The 19157-nt window shown below is 40.9% G+C and overlaps 1 protein-coding gene across 2 annotated transcripts in view; it reads left to right on the top strand.

The window, feature by feature from the left end:
- The window catches only part of LOC133755042 (zinc finger protein 271-like), a 50365-nt gene extending 31414 nt beyond the window's left edge, over positions 1–18951 (top strand). The window contains exons 2-4 of one of the 2 annotated variants that reach the window (XM_062185358.1): positions 10922–11048; positions 11293–11385; positions 14794–18951. In XM_062185358.1, coding sequence (XP_062041342.1) covers positions 10925–11048; positions 11293–11385; positions 14794–18011 — 3435 coding nt within the window. In that variant the 5' untranslated portion in view covers positions 10922–10924 and the 3' untranslated portion in view covers positions 18012–18951. Of the gene's footprint in view, positions 1–10887; positions 11049–11292; positions 11386–14793 lie in introns of both variants that reach the window. The other variant, XM_062185357.1, reaches the window with a different exon arrangement.
- Positions 18952–19157: the final 206 nt, after the last annotated feature.

Below are 19157 nucleotides of genomic sequence, written 5' to 3'. Positions count from 1 at the left end.
TCTGCCCCCTGTGGGTATTATATTCGTCTGCTCTACCCCAAGGACCACACAAACGGTCTGTGCAGTCCTCAGTGTAAGCTCAGTTTCCCCTTCAATCTCCCACCAGCTTGCTAAGGTTACCAAGTTTGCGGCATTTCCTGAGAGTACTCACTCTCAGGCACTCCATGAATTCTCTCATACACCTTCAGGTTTTTTTTTTTTTTTTTTTTTTTTTTTTTTCCAGTCACAGTTCATAAGCTCCACTTTTCACTAGGTCCTAACCTCCTGTTATTTCTCCCCACCAGAGTCAGGTTTTTCTGCTTATTTGAGGGTGGGTGCAGCCCTGAGGTGGTGCAGCTTTTATGTATGTCCAAAATGGTGCCTGCTCTTTGTCTTGCTTGCCTTTGTATGGTGAGTGGAGAGAATCGTATCCATACGGGTCCCTTTTATTTTATTTTTTATATTATTTTATATTATTTTTTTCTTCTCTCTTCTAGTTAGCCTGTTGGACTTTCCCCCACAGGGCTTCAAACCTCGTTCCCTCTAGGCTCTTACTGCCACTTCCCTACCTGTGTCTTGGGCTACTGAGGCTTTGCCTCACCTCCCTTTCCAGTGCTGCTGTGTGGACTCGGCAGCTGGGGTCCCAATCTGTGGGCACCCATGCCCTCCACATAGATCCACTATGTCCCACTAGTTCCAGAAGAGTTTCCTCTGCAGTTTTTTTCCCTAACTCTTCCCTGAAACTACAGTATCTCCACTTTTATTAAACTATCTTTTCCCAGACTATCAGTGTGCTCCCTTCCTATTCCACCATCTTGGAGGACTCCTGCCCCCTGTATTCTAATAGTCCTTCCTGGTAGCTCAAGGAAGTTTTGCCAGTATCTCTGTAAAAAAGATGAAACAAATTGTTTTTCAGGAGAAAAGTGCTTTTTTTTTAAACTTTTATTTAATGAATATAAATTTCCAAAGTACAGCTCATGTGTTACAATGGCTTCCCCCAATAACTTCGCTCCCACCCGCAACCCTCCCCTTTCCCAATCCCTCTCCCCTTCCATTCACATCAAGATTCATTTTCAATTCTCTTTATATACAGAAGATCAGTTTAGTATATATTTAGTAAAGATTTCAACAGTTTGCCCCCCCATAGCAACACAAAGTGAAAAAATACTGTTGGAGTACTAGTTATAGCATTAAATAAGAGTGTACAGCACATTAAAGACAGAGATCCTACATGATATTTTTTAAAAATTGATTACTTTTGTATGCAATTTCCAATTTAACACCAGGTTGTTTTTTTTTTTTTTTCATTTTCAATTATCTTTATATACAGAAGATCGATTCAGTAAATGCTAAGTAAAGATTTCATCATTTTGCACCCACACAGAAACACAAAGTGTAAAAATACTGTTTTAGTACTAGTTACAGCATCACTTCACATTGGACAACACATTAAGGACAGATCCCACATGAGACATAAGTACACAGTGATTCCTGTTGTTGACTTAACAATTTGACACTCTTGTTTATGGCGTCAGTAATCTCCCTAGGCTCTAGTCATGAGTTGCCAAGGCTATGGAAGCCTTTAGGGTTCACCAACTTTGATCTTATTCCGACAGGGTCATAGTCAAAGTGGAAGTTCTCTCCTCCCTTCAGAGAAAAGTACTTCCTTCTTTGATGGCCCCATTCTTTCCACTGGGATCTTACTCACAGAGATCTTTCATTTAGGTCTTCTTCTTCTTCTTTTTTTTTGCCAGTGTGTCTTGGCTTTCCATGCCTACAATAATCTCATGGGCTCTTCAGCCAGATCCGAATGTCTTAAGGGCTGATTCTGAGGCCAGAGTTCTGTTTTGGACATCTGCCATTCTATGAGTCTATTGTGTATCCCACTTCCCATGTTGGATTGTTTTTTCCCTTTATGATTCTATCAGTTAGTATTAGCAGACACTTGTTTGTGTGATCCCTTTGACTCTTCGACCTATCAGTGTGATCAGTTGTTCACTGAAATTGATCACTTGGACTAGTGAGATGGCATTGGTACATGCCACCTTGATGGGATTGTATTGGAATCCCCTGGCACGTTTCTAACTCCACCATTTGGGGCAAGTCCGATTGAGCAAGTCCCCAATTGTACATCTCCTCCCTCTATTTTTCCCACTGTTATATTTAACAGGGATCACGGAAAGTGCTTTGTGTAGTGTCACATGATTTGTAAATACCTGGCACTGTAACTTCTGTCTAATGTTCTCTATCTTCCACACTTAATTAAAAAACATTTATTTTTCAGATCCATTTCAGAAATTGTCACCAGTTCAAACAGTACTGCTTTAGAAAACTTTCATGAGCATGTCTTCCCTTTTGCTACTAATGCTATATTTGGAGTGTGTGACTTCAAAAAGCATATCATGAGGCTGGTGCTGTGGCACAGTAGGTTAATGCCCTGGCCTGAAGTGCCCACATCCCATATTGGCATGGGTTCAAGACTCAGCTGCTCCACTTTTGATCCAGCTCTCTGCTATGGCCTGGAAAAGCAGTAGAAGATGGTCCAAGTCCCTGGGTCCCTGCACCCATGTGGGAGACCTGCACGAAGCTCCTGGGTCCTGGCGTTAGTTGGTGCAGCTCTGGCCATTGCTGCCATTTGCAGAGTGAGCCATCGGATGGAAGACCTCTCTCTCTCTCTCTCTCTACCTCTACCTCTACCTCTACCTCTACCTCTACCTCTACCTCTACCTCTACCTCTCCTCTCTCTGTGTAACTTTGACTTTCAAATAAATAAATCTTTAAGAAAAACAAAAAGCATATCATAAAAATATTCCCCCTTTCAGTCATTCTTCTTGAACAATATGCAGTATACATGCAGCTGCAGAAAATTACTGTGAACCTTTATCTTGGTTTCTGAGATAGTAAAATTATATTAAATTAGATTTCATGTGATAATAAGCTTCTTAAAATATAAACTCAAAGTACACAATGACCATATATAAGCTGAAATGTGAAAACCAATCTTATGGTCTCCAGATAATTTATTTGTGTGAATCTCAGGACTTTTTTTTTTTTTTTTTTTTTGTATTAACAGCTTTTCTAAGGTCTAATTGATAGGCAAAGATTGTGTTTATAGCAGATTTTTTCTAAGTTTTTAAAAAGTTTATTTGAAAATATTGTATATAGAGGAGAGAACCAGAGAGATCTTCCTTCTGCTTGTTCACATCACAGATGGCCGCATTGAGCAGGGCCGGGACAGAATGAGGCAAGGAACCAAGATCTTCATCTGGGTCTCTCACATTGGTAGCATTTGCCCAAGTATTTGGATCATCTTTCGTTGCTTTTCTCAGGCCATCAGCAGGAAGCTGGATCAAAAGCAGAACAGTCAGAACATGAACCAGTGCTCATATGGGGTGCTTGTATTGCAGATGGCAGATTTACTTGCTATGTGACAATGCTGGCCCTGTTTTATGGGAACTTCTAAATGAAATTTTGAAGTTGTATGCATTGTAGTTTGCATGTAATTCAACTTTCTGCCATACTTACTGATATATATCAGCATTTGATGTAGGACAAATCAGAAAACACAATGGCTTAACAAATAGCCATTTGATTTGGAGTTCTGACTCTGAGTTATGGGCTGCACTCAGCTGGGCAGTTCCTATGATCAGTCCAGGAGCAGAAATGAGAATTTAGTCATTTGGGGAACTCATTGAGGCTTCACTTAAGTGTCTGGGGTTTGTGGTGAATCTTGGCTACATATTATCTTTTTTATTTATTTATTTATTTTTTTTTGACAGGCAGAGTTAGTGAGAGAGAGAGAGACAGAGAGAAATGTCTTCCTTCCAGTGGTTCACCCCCCAAGTGGCCACTATGGCCGGCATTCTGTGCTGATCCAAAGCTAGGAGCCAGGTGCTTCCTCCTGGTCTCTCATGTGGGTGCAGGGCCCAAGCACTTGGGCCATCCTCCATTGCCTTCCCAGGCCACAGCTGAGAGCTGGACTGGAAGGGGAGCAACTGGAACAGAACCAGTGCCCCAACCTGGACTAGAATGCAGAGTGCCAGTGTTGCAGGTGGAGGATTAGCCTAGTGAGCTGTGGCGCCAGCCTACATACTATCTCTTCAATAGGCAGGCCCCAGGGTTTTTCAGAAGATAACTGTCAGAAAAAGAAAATATGAGAAGGCAAATACTTTACAAATTATCTATTTCTGGGGCTGGTTCTGTGGCATAGCAGGTAAAGCCACCACCTACAGTGCCAGCATCTCATATGGGTGTCAGTTCGAGACTCGGCTGCTCCACTTCTGATCTAGCTCTTTGCTATGGCCTGGGAAAACAGTAGAAGATGGTCCAAGTCCTTTGGCCCCTGCTCCCTTGTGGGAGACCTGGAAGAAGCTCCTGGCTCATATCTTTGGATCTACACAGCTCCAGCCATTGCAGCCATGTGGAGAGTGAACCTGCAGTTCAAAGACCTCTCTTTCTCCTTTCCTCTCCCCCCCTCCTCTCTCGTCTCTCTCTCTCTCTCTCTCTCTCTCTCTCTCTCTCTCCCTCTCTCCCACTCCCCCTCTGTCCTCTCTCTCTCTTTTTCTCTGCCTCTCCTTTTCTCTTTGTGTAACTCTTTCAAATAAATAAATCTTTTAACAAATTGTATAATTCTATCACATTTACTGGTATGTCATGGGGTAAGTCAAGTGAAATTCAGGGTCTTTTTTTTTTTACATTGTATATATTTATATATATGACCTTTTTTTTTCATTTATTAAACTTTTATTTAATGAATATAAATTTCCAAAGTACAGCTCATGTGTTACAATGGCTTCCCCCTTCCCATAACTTCCCTCCCACCCGCAACCCTCCACTTTCCCGCTCCCTCTTCCCTTCCATTCACATCAAGATTCATTTTCAATTCTCTTTATATACAGAAAATCAGTTTAGTATATATTAGGTAAAAACTTCAATAGTTTTCCCCCATATAGCAACACAAAGTGAGAAAAATAGTGTTGGAGTACTAGTTATAGCTTTAAATAACAGTGTACAGCACATTAAAGACAGATCCTACATAATATTTTTTTAAAAAAAATAATTAATTTTCTATGCCATTTCCAATTTAACACCAGGTTTTTTTTTCATTTCCAATTATCTTTATATACAGAAGATTGATTTTGTATATAATTAGTAAAGATCTCATCAGTTTGTACCCACGCAGAAACACAAAGTGTAAAAATACTGTTTCAGTACTAGTTATAGCATCACTGCACATTGGACAACACATTAAGGACAGATCCCACATGGGATGTAAGTACACAGTGACTCCTGTTGCTGATTTAACAATTTGACACTCCTGTTCATGGCGTCAGTAATCTCTCTAGGCTCTAGTCATGAGTTGCCAGGGATTTGGAAGCCTTTAGATTTCGCTGACTTTGATCTTGTTCCGATAGGGTCATAGTCAAAGTGGAAGTTCTCTCCTCCCTTCAGAGAAAGGTACCTCCTTTGATGGCCCCGTTCTTTCCACTGGGATCTCACTCGCAGAGATCTTTCATTTAGGTCTTCTTTTTTTTTTCTTTTCCATGGTATCTTGGCTTTCCATGCCTACAATACTCTCATGGGCTCTTCAGCCAGATCCAAATGCCTTAAGGGCTGATTCTGAGGCCAGAGTGTTGCTTAGGACATCTGCCATTCTATGAGTGTGCTGTGTATCCAATTCCCATGTTGGATCGTTTTTTCCCTTTTTGATTCTATCATTTAGTATTAGCAGACACTTGTCTTGTTTGTGTGATCTCTTTGACTCTTTGACCTATCAGAGCCATCAATTGTGAACTGAAATTGATCACTTGGACTAGTGAGATGGCATTGGTACATGCCACCTTGATGAGATTGTATTGGAATCCCCTGGCACGTTTCTAACTCCACCATTTGGGGCAAGTCCGATTGCCTATGTCCCCAATTGTACATCTCCTCCCTCTCTTTTTCCACTCTGAAATTTATCAGGGATCACTTTTCAGTTAAAATTTAAACACCTAAGAATAATTGTGTGTTAATTACAGAGTTCAACCACTAGTACTAGAACAACAACAACAAGAACAACAAATACTAAAAAGCATTAAGTATTACATTGTACATCTAGAGTTAGGACAAGAGCTGATCAGGTCATTGTTTTTTATAGTGTCCATTTCACTTCAAGAGGTTTCCCCTTTGGTGCTCAGGGAAAACAAATGAAATTTGTCTCTTTGGGACTGGCTTAATTCACTCAGCATGATGCTTTCCAGATTCCTTAATCTTGTTGCAAATGACCGGGTTTCATTGTTTCTTACTGCTGTATAGTATTCTATGGCGTACATGTCCCATAATTTCTTTATCCAGCCAACTGTTGATGGGCATTTGGGTTGGCTCCAGGTCTTAGCTATTGTGAATTGAGCTGCAAGAAACATTAATGTGCAGATGGCTTTTTTCATTAGCCAAATTAAGTTCCTTTGGGTAAATTCCAAGGAGTGGGATGGCTGGGTTGTATGGTAGGTTTATGTTCAGGTTTCTGAGGAATCTCCAGAGTGATTTCCATAGTGGCTTAACCAGTTTGCATTCCCACCAACAGTGTGTTAGTGTCCCTTTTTCCCCACATCTTCTCCAGCATCTGTTGTTGGTAGATTTCTGAATGTGAGCCATTTTCACCTGGGTGAGGTGAAACCTCATTGTGGTTTTGATTTGCATTTCTCTGATTGCTAGTGATCTTGAACATTTTTTCATGTGTCTGTTGGCCATTTGGATTTCCTCTTTCAAAAAATGTCTCTTGAGGTCCTTGGCCCATCTCTTAAGTGGGTTGTTTGTTTTGTTGTTGTGGATTTTCTTGATTTCTTTGTAGATTCTGGTTATCAACCCTTTATCTGTAGTATAGTTTGCAAATATTTTTCTCAGGGTCTTTTTTTAAAAGATTTATTTTTTTTTAAAGAGTTACACACAGAGAGAGGGAGATGCAGAGAGAGAGAGAGAGAGAGAGAGATCGATCTTCCATCTAATGGTTCACTCCCCAGTTTGCTCCAATGGCAGAGTTGTGCCAATCCAAAGCCAGGATCTAGGAGCTCCCACATGGGTACAGTGGCCAAAGGACTTGGGCCATCTTCTACTGATTTCCCAGGCCATAGAAGAAAGCTGGATCAGAAGTGGAGCAGCTGGCAATCAAACTAGTGCCTATATGGGATGCTGTTTGCAGGCAGCAGCTTAACCCACTAGGCCACATTGCCAGCCCCAATCCAGGGATTTGTGAAGGGAAAAGGTCTATTTAGAATCATTACTGGTAAGGTGCACTGCATTAAATATACATTATGTGTATCTGTTAACTTTATTTAGTGTAACCTTTAATAACAACATAATGTTTATCTTTGATAATCATTTATTTGAACACTCTTAACATTTCTTTTTACTTTTACACTATTATTTTAAAAAATCTGTAGATAATGCTTTCGTTAAACCAATGATAACTTCTGTTTAATCTCTGCCACGTAATATAGGTGGGTGCATTTTCCTATGTATTTCCATTTTTACAGGTTTATTCCTCCACAGTAAAGCTGGTATTTTCTTGGTTAATGTATTTATTGTTATTTATGCATTCTATCATATTCTTTTTTTCCCACTGTTCAGTGCAGAAGGAAAGTACAGGTTTTTTTTTTTTTTATATATTTCATTTATTTATTGAAAGAGTTGCAGAGAGAGAGAGAGAGAGAGAGAGAGTCTTCTATCTGCTGGCTCACCCTCCAAATTACTGCAAAGGCTGGAGCTGAGCTGATCCAATGCCAAGACCCAAGAGCTTCTGGGTCTCCCATGAAGGTGTAGGGGGCCAAGGACTTGGACCATGTTCCACTGCTTTCTCAGGACATAGCAGATAGCTAGATTGTACGTTGAGCAGGCAGGACTCAAACCAGCACCCATATGGAATGCTGGCACTGCAGGCAGCAGCTTTACCCATTATGCCACAGCGTTGGCCTCCAGAGTTTTCTTTGAACTCTTGTCATTCACCTTCTCTCCCAGGTATGATTCTGGGTCCTCCACATGTTTCTAAGAGGAAAGAAAATGAATATATCACCTGTAAGTGTTTTTTTTTTTTTTTAATTATCCCCCAGTTTGTCAGTACTTATTTTAGGTGTTTAATGCTAGTTTATTTATTTATTTTCTTTTTAGATTTTTTTTTAATTTATTTGAAAGCCAGAGTTACAGAGAGGCAGAGGGAGAGAGAGAGAGAGTCTTTCATCTGCTGGTTCACTCCCCAATTTGCCACAATGGCCAGAGTTGCACTGATCCAGAGCTAGAAGTGAAGAGCTTCTTCTGGACCTCCCATATGGGTCCAGGGGCCCAAGGACTTAGGCCATCTTCTACTGATTTCCCAGGCCATAGTAGAGAGCTGGATTGGAAGGAAAGCCACTGGGACTTGAACTGGCACCAATATGGGATGCCAGCACTGAAGGCAGTGGCTTTACCTGCTATGCCACAGTGCTGGTCCCAGTATACTAGTTAATTAAAATGGAAAATATGGGGCTGACTCTGTGGCTCAGTGGGTTAATGCCCTGGTCTAAAGCATTGGCATCCCATATGGGCACCGGTTTGAGTCCCTGCTGTTCCACTTCTGCTCCAGCTCTCTACTATGGCCTGGGAAAGCAGTGGAAGATGGCCCAGGTCCTTGGGCCCCTGAACCCATGTGGGAGGCCCAGAAGAAGCTCCTGGTTCCTGGCTTCAGATTGGTGCAGTTCCAGCCATTGCAGCCAATTGGGGACTGAACCAGCAGAGGGAAGACCTCTCTCTCTCTGCCTCTCCTCTCTCTGTGTAACTCTGACTTTCAAATAAATAAATAAATCTTTAAAAATTTTAAAATAGAAAAATAAACATAAAATTTGTTCTCATGGTATATACAGAAATGAATGATGAATTTGGCACAATTATGAAACATTACTGTCATCTATCATAATACAGTTTGGTCTCTTGTCTTTCTGTTGCTATAGCAAAATATATATTTGTTACATGAATTGAGTTGAAACTAAACACAATATGCTACATTTTTGGGGTCGTGTTGTCTGAAACAGTCTAAATGTAGATGATGTACTGAGCAGTGTTTTAGTGCTACCTATGAAGTAAACACTTAGCATTCCGCAAGTGGAAGAGTTACCTAGTGCTAAAACACAAATCAGTTAAGTTTGTTTTTGAATTGTTAGAGTAATGGAGTCCTTAATACCTTTGAGAAGCTGAATTGGATTCTGGAATAGAATAAGGAATGTGTGAAGAATCTACTGGAGGCTTATTTATTTATTTATTTATTTGGCAGGCAGAGTGGATAGTGAGAGAGAGAGAGACAGAGAGAAAGGTCTTCCTTTGCTGTTGGTTCACCCTTCAATGGCCGCTGCGGCCAGCGCGCTGTGGCCGGTGCAACATGCTGATCCAAAGCCAGGAGCCAGATGCTTCTCCTGGTCTCCCTTGCGGGTGCAGGGCCCAAGGACTTGGGCCATCCTCCACTGCACTCCCTGGCCACAGCAGAGAGCTGGCCTGGAAGAGGGGCAACTGGGACAGAATCCAGTGCCCCGACCAAGACTATAACCCGGTGTGCTGGCACCGCTAGGTGGAGGATTAGCCTGTTTAGCCACAGTGCCAGTCTGCAATACTGACTCTTGAATGGGCAATGTGAAGGAGAAGTATGTAGAAGCATTGAGAATAAAAGGCAAGAAATCATCAGTGAAACTGCAATGGGAATGAACAGAAAATAATTTCCAGGAAAACACCATGCATATCATTTCCAATATGTCAGAGAAAAAAATATATTAAAAGACAGGGCAGACATTTAGCTTAGTGTTTATGATGCCACCTCAGAGTGTCTATGTTTGATTTCCAATGCCGGCTCTAGTTTTTAGCTCCCAGATAATGCAGACCTGGGGAAGCAATGGTGATGTCACTAATGAAGGAGGCCTAGATTCCATTCCTCAATCCTGGCTTCAGTCCTGCCCCACCTCTGTTTGGTGTGGTTATCTAGGAAGTGAATTAATGTGTCAAAGCTCTCTATCTCTCAGTACATCAACATTTTGCTCTATCAAGCTAATAAATATTTTTAAGTAAGAGAGAAAATACAGGTAAGACAAAGAATACAAATTAGCTTTTGCCCTTGTCTATGATTATTCTACTGATAAACAATTGAAATAACTGCCCAAAACATTTAAATGATAAACATTTGAAATAACATTATACATAATTAAAGTGAAAGCAATGGAATTATTTGCCCAAAAAAAGAACCTGGGAATGTCTGCAGTATAATCTGCATTTGTGACTCACTGAGAAAAATGCTTAGAGATTTGTTTAAGAACCTGCAATAGTCACCAGAATTGTAATCCAGCAGGCTAAGCCTCCACTATCAATGCTGACATCCCATGTAAACAAAGGATTTGAGTCCTTGCTGCTCCACTTCCAATCTAGTTCCCTGCTAATCTGATTGAAAGAGCAGTGAAAATGACTTGAGTATTTGGACCCTTCCATCAATATGGGAGACCCACGGAGTCCCAGGCTCCTGGCTTTGACCTGGCCCAGTCCCAGCCATTGTGGTCATTTGGGAAATGAACAGTAGATAGAAGATATATCCTTTTGTCTCCCTGTCTCTCCCAATCTCTGTAAGTCTGCCTTTCAAATAAATAATCTTAAAAAATTGGCCAGCACCTCCACCTTGCGGTGTAGTCAGTATTGCCCCTCTTTTAGCCTGCTGTGCAATTCCCCTTGACAGATGTGGCCTTTGTGATTTGAACCTCCTGTTTCCCTCCAGCTTGGGCATTTCTCACAGCCAGTAGATAATGGGTTTGACTCTGTTGAATGCTCTGTGTGGCTTTCTAAACACTCAACAAGTCTAATGTAAAACCATATCCTTCCTTTTTCCTTCATATTCATACACAACTGTCAGTGTTTGTTTTGTGACAGAGTTAACATGTTGACTGGAAGTGTAATGTTACAGGTGATGATAGCATTTGAAGACCTGGCTGTGTACTTTACCTGGGAGGAATGGCAGAACATGAACAATGCTCAGAAAATCCTGTACAGAGATGTGATGCTGGAGACCTACAGCAGCCTCTTCTCCTTGGGTGAGTGACACCCATCACATTCCCAGTGATAACATTTTCTTGCTATTTGACAAGCAAGGGAACACTTTATAATGTTTAATATTGGACATGATTAGAATTTGAGTCCATGAATAATCTGAATATCTACCATCTAACAAAAGATTCAAATTGGAACATTTGTTGCATAGCTCCTTAACCAAGCTGTAGTCCTTCAAATAACCCAAGATAGTGATTTTACAAAGTCTTACTTTGTTTCCATTAATAGGGCACTGCATTACCAAACCTGACTTAATCTTCAAGTTGGAGCAAGGAGAAGAGCCATGGATGGTGGACAAATGCTTGAATCAGAGCCTTTCAGGTCAGTCTGCACATAAGAGACAGGGAGGCCAAAGCAGAAAGTGTGCATATGTTGACTAGTAGTCTTTCCATGAAATTTTCTCAAGCCTTACTCCTGCTGACAGCTGGTTTTGTGGATCAGACACAGGCATTTAGAGATACCAGTATCTTTTCTAAATTTTATTCTTAGTGAAGATGTTCTTTGATTAAAAAAAAAAAAAATCCAGTCATTTCCTGATGTTACTAAGGCTTTTATTTAGGTTTGATACATTCCCCAAATTCTAACTTGTCCTTATCTATACTTTTATACCTTTTCCTTCATGCACTTATTAGTTCCTTCAGTGCTTGTTAGTTAGGCAACATACAGAAACTTATTTTTTTAATCTTAATGTTTCTGGTCTTTTTTTCTTTTTTTGACAGGCAGAGTGGACAGTGAGAGAGAGAGACAAAGAGAAAGGTCTTCCTTTACCATTGGTTCACCTCCAATGGCCACAGCACACTGTGGCTGGCATACCATGCTGATCTGAAGCCAGGAGCCTTCTCCTGGTCTCCCATGCGGGTGTAGGGCCCAAGGACTTGGGCTATCCTCCACTGTACTCCCGGACCACAGCAGAGAGCTGGCCTGGAAGAGGGGCAACCGGGACAGAATCCGGTGCCCCAACTGGGACTAGAACCAGGTGTGCCAGTGTCACAGGCAGAGGGTTAGCCTATTGAGCCACGGTGCTGCCCTGTTTCTGTTCTTTTTTTTTTTTTTTTTTTTAAGATTTATTTATTTATTTCAAAGTCAGAGAGAGAGAAGAAGGAGAGACAGAGAGAGAGAGGTCTTCCAGCCACTGGTTCACTTCCCAATTGGCTGTCATGGCTGGAGCTGTACTGATCTGAAGCCAGGAGCCAGGAGTTTCTTCCAGGTCTCCCACATGGGTACAGGGGTCCAAGGACTTGGGCCATCTTCTACTGCTTTCCCAGGCCATAGCAGGGTGCTGGATCAGAAGTGGAGCAGCTAGGACTAAACTGGTGCCCATAAGTGATGTTGACACTGCAGGTGGTGGCTTTACCTGCTTTACCACAACGCCAGCCCCCAGAAACTTATTTCTAACTCGTTGCTCAGATTGAGTTCCCTCTCATGATTTTGCCCAGGCATAGAACTTGCTCAGTACTGAATCAATAAGTGTGAACTCTCTTTTTTAGTTTCTTTTTTTCCCTCTGTGCCTCTCAAATAAATAAGAAAATTATAGTCTGTTGGAAACATTTGAGGAGTGAGCCTATAGTTGGCAAACCTCTGTTTCAGTCTGTCTTTATCTTTCATTCTGTCTCTCTGACTCTCAAGTAAGCAAATAAGTAAATGCTAAAATATGGTCATCTGGCCGGTGCTGTGGTGCAGTGAATTAAAACCCTAGGCTGAAGAACCAGCATCCCATATGGGCACCAGTTCAAGACACAGTTGCTCCACTTCTAAACCAGCTCTCGGCTATGGCCTGGGAAAGCAGTAGAAGATGGTCTAAGTCCTTGCACCCCTGCACCTGAGGGAGACCCAGAAGAAGTTCCTGGCTCCTGGCTTCAGATCAGCACAGTTCTGGCCTCTGTGGCCAATTGAGGAGTGAACCATTGGATGGAAGAGCTTACTCTCTCTTTGCCTCTCCTCTCTCTTGTAACTCTGACTTTCAATTAAATAAATAAATCTTTAAAAAAAAAAAAAGATGGTCATGAGTAAGCCTCTGTGTTGTGACATCATAAATTATGAAGCTAGGAATGACACTGTGGTGCAGTGTGTTAAAGCTCCAGCCTGCAGCACTAGCATTGCATATGGGTGCCATTTCAAGTCCCAGCTGGTCCTCTTCTAATCCAGCTCTCTGCTAATGTACCCAAGAAAAGAGAAGAGGTTGGCCCAAGTCCTTGGCCCCCTGTACCCATGTGGGAGACAGGAAAGACACTCCTGGCTCCTAACTTCATCTTGGCCCAGCATTGGTTTGTTGTGCCCATATGGGGAGTGAACCAGCATATGGAAGGCTTCTCTCTGTCTATCTCTTTCTATAATTCTAGCTTTCAAGTAAATAAAGTAAATCTTTGAAAGAAAAGAAATCATAAACTAAGCATGAACTTATATAAAACATGAAAATAAGTGATCCTAGACTCACCAAGAAAGTAATGAGCTTTTGAGACCCAAGCTCAAGTAGCCTCCTGGGTTTATGTTGAGTGGCTTAGATTTTGTTAAGGGTGGAGTTTGAAGTATGATTTCTCTCTTATTTTTCAGTATCATTGAAAAATAAGCAAATAAAAAGATAAGAAAAGCATAGGAAATGAAGCTTTCAGTGAAAATAGGAGGCAACTGATTAAAAGCATCTAGAAATTCAAATTATCACACAGGAATGTTTACAGAAAGAATCGAGAGGAGGTAACCAGCACTGATGATTTCAGAATGAGCTAGAAAACACTTTTGAAAGAAGATGAGCACATCCCAGTTTGCAGAAACAAATTCTTCAAACTGATTGGGAGTGTTTAACTAAAGTGGTATATTGGGACTTTTCTCTACCTGTTGTATTTCTGAGAGGCTGAAGGTATTGGGTGTCCTTAGGAATTTGGGGAAGCTGGCATAGAGTAGAGACAAGGTAGTTTTTCATTTGAAAAATCCCACAAATGATGTTTACCTAGGAAGACTGAACATGAGACAATCTTAGATCCAAATCATACTCCTTAAATGTTGTCCTGCTTAAAGTACAGGCACATTTCACTCTTCTCCACCTGCAAGTAAATGATCAGTAAAACTTTTTCATGTTTATGGTTGAAATATCGGAGAATCAAAAAGCACACAATTTTTATAAAAATAAACTGGAGAAAAAGGACAGGGGAAAAATGGTTGCTAGGTAGTGGGTGAATATTTTTATTAAATATTTGTCCATTCTTTAAAATATTTTATAATTATTTCATCTTTGTGAAAGGCAGAGTGATAGTGAGAGAAGAAAGAGAGAGAAAGAGGCCCTCTATTAGCTCACTTCCCAGATGTCTGCAACACTTAAGTCTACCTAGTCTGAAACCAGAGCTCTAGAATTCCTCTAGTCTTCCCTGGTGTCTCACAGGTTCCCAGGCACATGAAACATTATCTGCTTCCTTCCAGTTTACATAGGCAGAGATCTGTACTGAAAGCAGAGTAGCCAGGGCAGGCATCCCACTCATCATAGCACAAATGTCATTCTACCATCCTTGACAAATTCCCATAGTAAAAAGGATCAGGTTTGAACATTGGGAAACCTCATGGTATATTAATGTATTAAGGAGAAAAACCATATAATGGTCACAAATAAGTACCTCATACTGATTCTGTGAAAATCTTATGCCACTTGGATAACAAGTAACTCCATTCTCTTTACATGAGTATGCCAGGAGAAACAGTAACATGTGATTCAGTGACATGATTGCTTTTTTCTCATTTCAGTGGTCATGAAAATGGATGACCTGATTAAGATCAACCTGGAAAGTCAGGACAAAAATCTGAATCAGGATTTTATGAAAAATAACAAGACATCAGCTCACAAGAGAGTTGAATTAAGAAAAACCCTTAGTTTAAATTCAAGCCATATTCCAACAATGATTATTAAAAAGGGAATCTATTCAGGATTGAAGCCTGAGGAATGCAATAAATGTCACACTGTGTATCCCCACAGTGGGCCTGATCAACTACAGGCTGGAGAGAAATTTGATAACACTAAGATACCTGGAAAATCTCTCCAGTTCTGTGAGCCTCTTAGTCAGTATGACAATATTCACATCATGAAGCAGCCATTTGGACCCACTGGACAAGCAAAAGTCTTCACAAGAAAGATGTTCTGTAAATCTGAGAGGGTTCATATGGCAGAAAACTGTAATAAATCAACTGTCACTTTTGGAAAAGCAACTCAAATAGAAAAAGCTATCCATGAAAATTCTAGCCTCAATATGCATCAACAAAGTCACACAAGAAAGAAATTTTATAAGTACATTAAGTATGTTGAACCTGTCATTCACCAGTCACATCTTGCAATAAATCACAGACTAAATACAAGGGAAAAACTTTACACATGTAACCCTTGTGGAAAATCACTCAGTATTAATTCACCTTATGAATGTAATGACTGTGGAAAAGACTTTGGACAAAAATCAGTCCTCAGGAAATGTCAACAAATTCACACAGGAGAGAAATCACATGAATGTAGTGATTGTGGGAAAGCCTTTACACAAAAGTCATACCTCATAAACCATCAGCAAATTCACACAGGGGAGAAACTTTATAAATGCCTTCATCGTGGAAGAGGCTTTCTGTGGAAGTCAGCCCTCATCAGACACCAGAGAATTCACACAGGGGAGAAACCTCATGAATGTAATGACTGTGGAAAAGCCTTTGGACAAAAGTCAGACCTCATCATACACCAGCGAATTCACACAGGGGAGAAACCTCATGAATGTAATGACTGTGGAAAAGCCTTTGGACAAAATACAGGCCTCATCATACACCAGCGAATTCACACAGGGGAGAAACCTCATGAATGTAATGACTGTGGAAAAGCCTTTGGATGCAAGTCACACCTCATCATACACCAGCGAATTCACACAGGACAGAAACCTCATAAATGTAATGACTGTGGAAAAGCATTTGGACAAAAGTCAGGCCTCATCATACACCAGCGAATTCACACAGGGGAGAAACCTCATGAATGTAATGACTGTGGAAAAGCCTTTGGATGCAAGTCAGACCTCATGAAATATCAGCGAATTCACACAGGGGAGAAACCTCATAAATGTAATGACTGTGGAAAAGCCTTTGGACGAAAGTCATGCCTCATATTACACCAGAGAATTCACACAGGGCAGAAACCTCATCAATGTAATGACTGTGGAAAAGCCTTTGGATGCAAGTCACAACTCATCATACACCAGCGAATTCACACAGGGGAGAAACCTCATGAATGTAATGACTGTGGAAAAGCCTTTGGACAAAATTCAGGCCTCATCATACACCAGCGAATTCACACAGGGGAGAAACCTCATGAATGTAATGACTGTGGAAAAGCATTTGGACAGAAGTCACACCTCACCATACACCAGCGAATTCACACAGGGGAGAAACCTCATGAATGTAATGACTGTGGAAAAGCCTTTGGATGCAAGTCATACCTCATGAAACATCAGCGAATTCACACAGGGGAGAAATCTCATAAATGTAATGACTGTGGAAAAGCATTTGGACAAAAGTCAGACCTCATCATACACCAGAGAATTCACACAGGGGAGAAACCTCATCAATGTAATGACTGTGGAAAAGCCTTTGGACACAAGTCATACTTCATGAAACATCAGCGAATTCACACAGGGGAGAAACCTCATGAATGTAATGACTGTGGAAAAGCCTTTGGATGCAAGTCACACCTCATCATACACCAGAGAATTCACACAGGACAGAAACCTCATAAATGTAATGACTGTGGAAAAGCCTTTGGACAAAAGTCAGGCCTCATCATACACCAGCGAATTCACACAGGGGAGAAACCTCATGAATGTAATGACTGTGGAAAAGCCTTTGGATGCAAGTCAGACCTCATGAAACATCAGCGAATTCACACAGGGGAGAAACCTCATAAATGTAATGACTGTGGAAAAGCCTTTGGACAAAAGTCAGGCCTCATCATACACCAGCGAATTCACACAGGGGAGAAACCTCATGAATGTAATGACTGTGGAAAAGCCTTTGGATGCAAGTCAGACCTCATGAAACATCAGCGAATTCACACAGGGGAGAAACCTCATGAATGTAATGACTGTGGAAAAGCCTTTGGACGAAAGTCACACCTTATAAACCATCAGCGAATTCACACAGGGGAGAAACCTCATAAATGTGATGACTGTGGAAAAGCCTTTGGACGCAAGTCACACCTCATGAAACATCAGCGAATTCACACAGGGGAGAAACCTCATGAATGTAATGACTGTGGAAAAGCCTTTGGATACAAGTCAGCCCTCATCATACATCAGCAAATTCACACAGGGGAGAAACCTCATAAATGTAATGACTGTGGAAAAGCCTTTGGACAAAAGTCAGACCTCATCATACACCAGAGAATTCACACAGGGCAGAAACCTCATGGATGTAATGACTGTGGAAAAGCCTTTGGACAAAAGTCAGGCCTCATCATACACCAGCGAATTCACACAGGGGAGAAACCTCATGAATGTAATGACTGTGGAAAAGCCTTTGGACGCAAGTCAGACCTCACCATACACCAGAGAATTCACACAGGGGAGAAACCTCATCAATGTAATGACTGTGGAAAAGCCTTTGGCCACAAGTCAAACCTCATCAGACACCAGCAAATTCACACAGGACAGAAACCTCATAAATGTAATGACTGTGGAAAAGCATTTGGACAAAAGTCAGGCCTCATCATACACCAGAGAATTCACACAGGGGAGAAACCTCATCAATGTAATGACTGTGGAAAAGCCTTTGGATGCAAGTCACACCTCATGAAACATCAGCGAATTCACACAGGGGAGAAACCTCATGAATGTAATGACTGTGGAAAAGCCTTTGGACAAAAGTCAGGCCTCATCGTACACCAGCAAATTCACAAAAGGGAGAAACCTCATGAATGTAATGGCGATGGAAAGGCCTTTGTATGAAAGTCACACCTCATATCACACTGGAGAATTCACATAGGGGAGAAAACCCATGAAAGTAATGACCAAGGGAAAGCCTCTGGATAAAAGTCAATCCTTTAGAAACATCAGAGAATTCACACAGGGAGGAAACCTCATGAATGTAATGACTTTGGAAAAGCCTTTTGACAAAAGACAAAACTCATATCACAGCAGAGAATTCACACAGGGTAGAAAACTCATGATTGTAATAACTGTGGAAAGCATTTAGCCATAAGTCAACCTTCATCATGCATCAGGGAATTCACACAGGGCAGAAACCTTATGAATATAATGACTGGAAAAGCCTTTGGACAAAAGTCAAACCTCATAATGCACCAGAGAATGCACACAATGTTGAAACTTCATTAATGTAATGACTGTGGAAAAACTTGATTTTAACTTCCAACTCCAAATGCATCAGAGGATTCACACAGGGAAATAACCTTATAAATGTAATGACTGCATAAAAGCCTTTTTCTATAAGTTATATCAAAACAGAATTCACACAGGGCAGAAACCGTATCAATCTAATGAGTGTGGAAAAGCCTTTATAAATCATATGTTGTAAATCATAGCTCATATCACACCAGAGAATTCACATCGGAGAGAAACTTCATGAATGCAATGACTGTAGAAAAGCCCTTGGCAATAAGTCACATCTCAGAATGCATTAGAAAATTCACATGAAAAGAAACCTTTTGGACATAATGACTTGGAAAGCTTTTTCCCATAGTTCAGCCCTCATTGCACATCATCTAATTCATATGTGGGAAAACACTTTGTATATAATGCATATGGAAAAGCCTTTATCCATAAGTAACACCCCATAAAACATCAGAATTCACATGGGGGAGAAACCATATGAATGGAATGAGTGTTGGAAAACTATGCCAATATCACACAATATAACATCGAGAATTTATTACATGGTGGAAATCTTGTAATAAATGTGGGAAAGCCTTTTGTCAGAAGGAATACCTCATAACACATGTAGTTCAAACAAGGGATAGAACTTAAGAATATAATGAATGTGAAGGACTTTTTCCAAAATCAACATAACCATGTGACAGAGCCATTTGCTGGAAATTACATCCCATACAATAGGTACTCCCATAAGGAAGAAAGGTT

Source organism: Lepus europaeus, unplaced genomic scaffold, assembly GCF_033115175.1.
Source record: "Lepus europaeus isolate LE1 unplaced genomic scaffold, mLepTim1.pri SCAFFOLD_3_1, whole genome shotgun sequence".
Lineage (NCBI taxonomy): Eukaryota > Metazoa > Chordata > Mammalia > Lagomorpha > Leporidae > Lepus > Lepus europaeus.
Note: the sequence above shows the minus strand (reverse complement) of the source record. Positions and strands in the feature narration are given on the sequence as shown.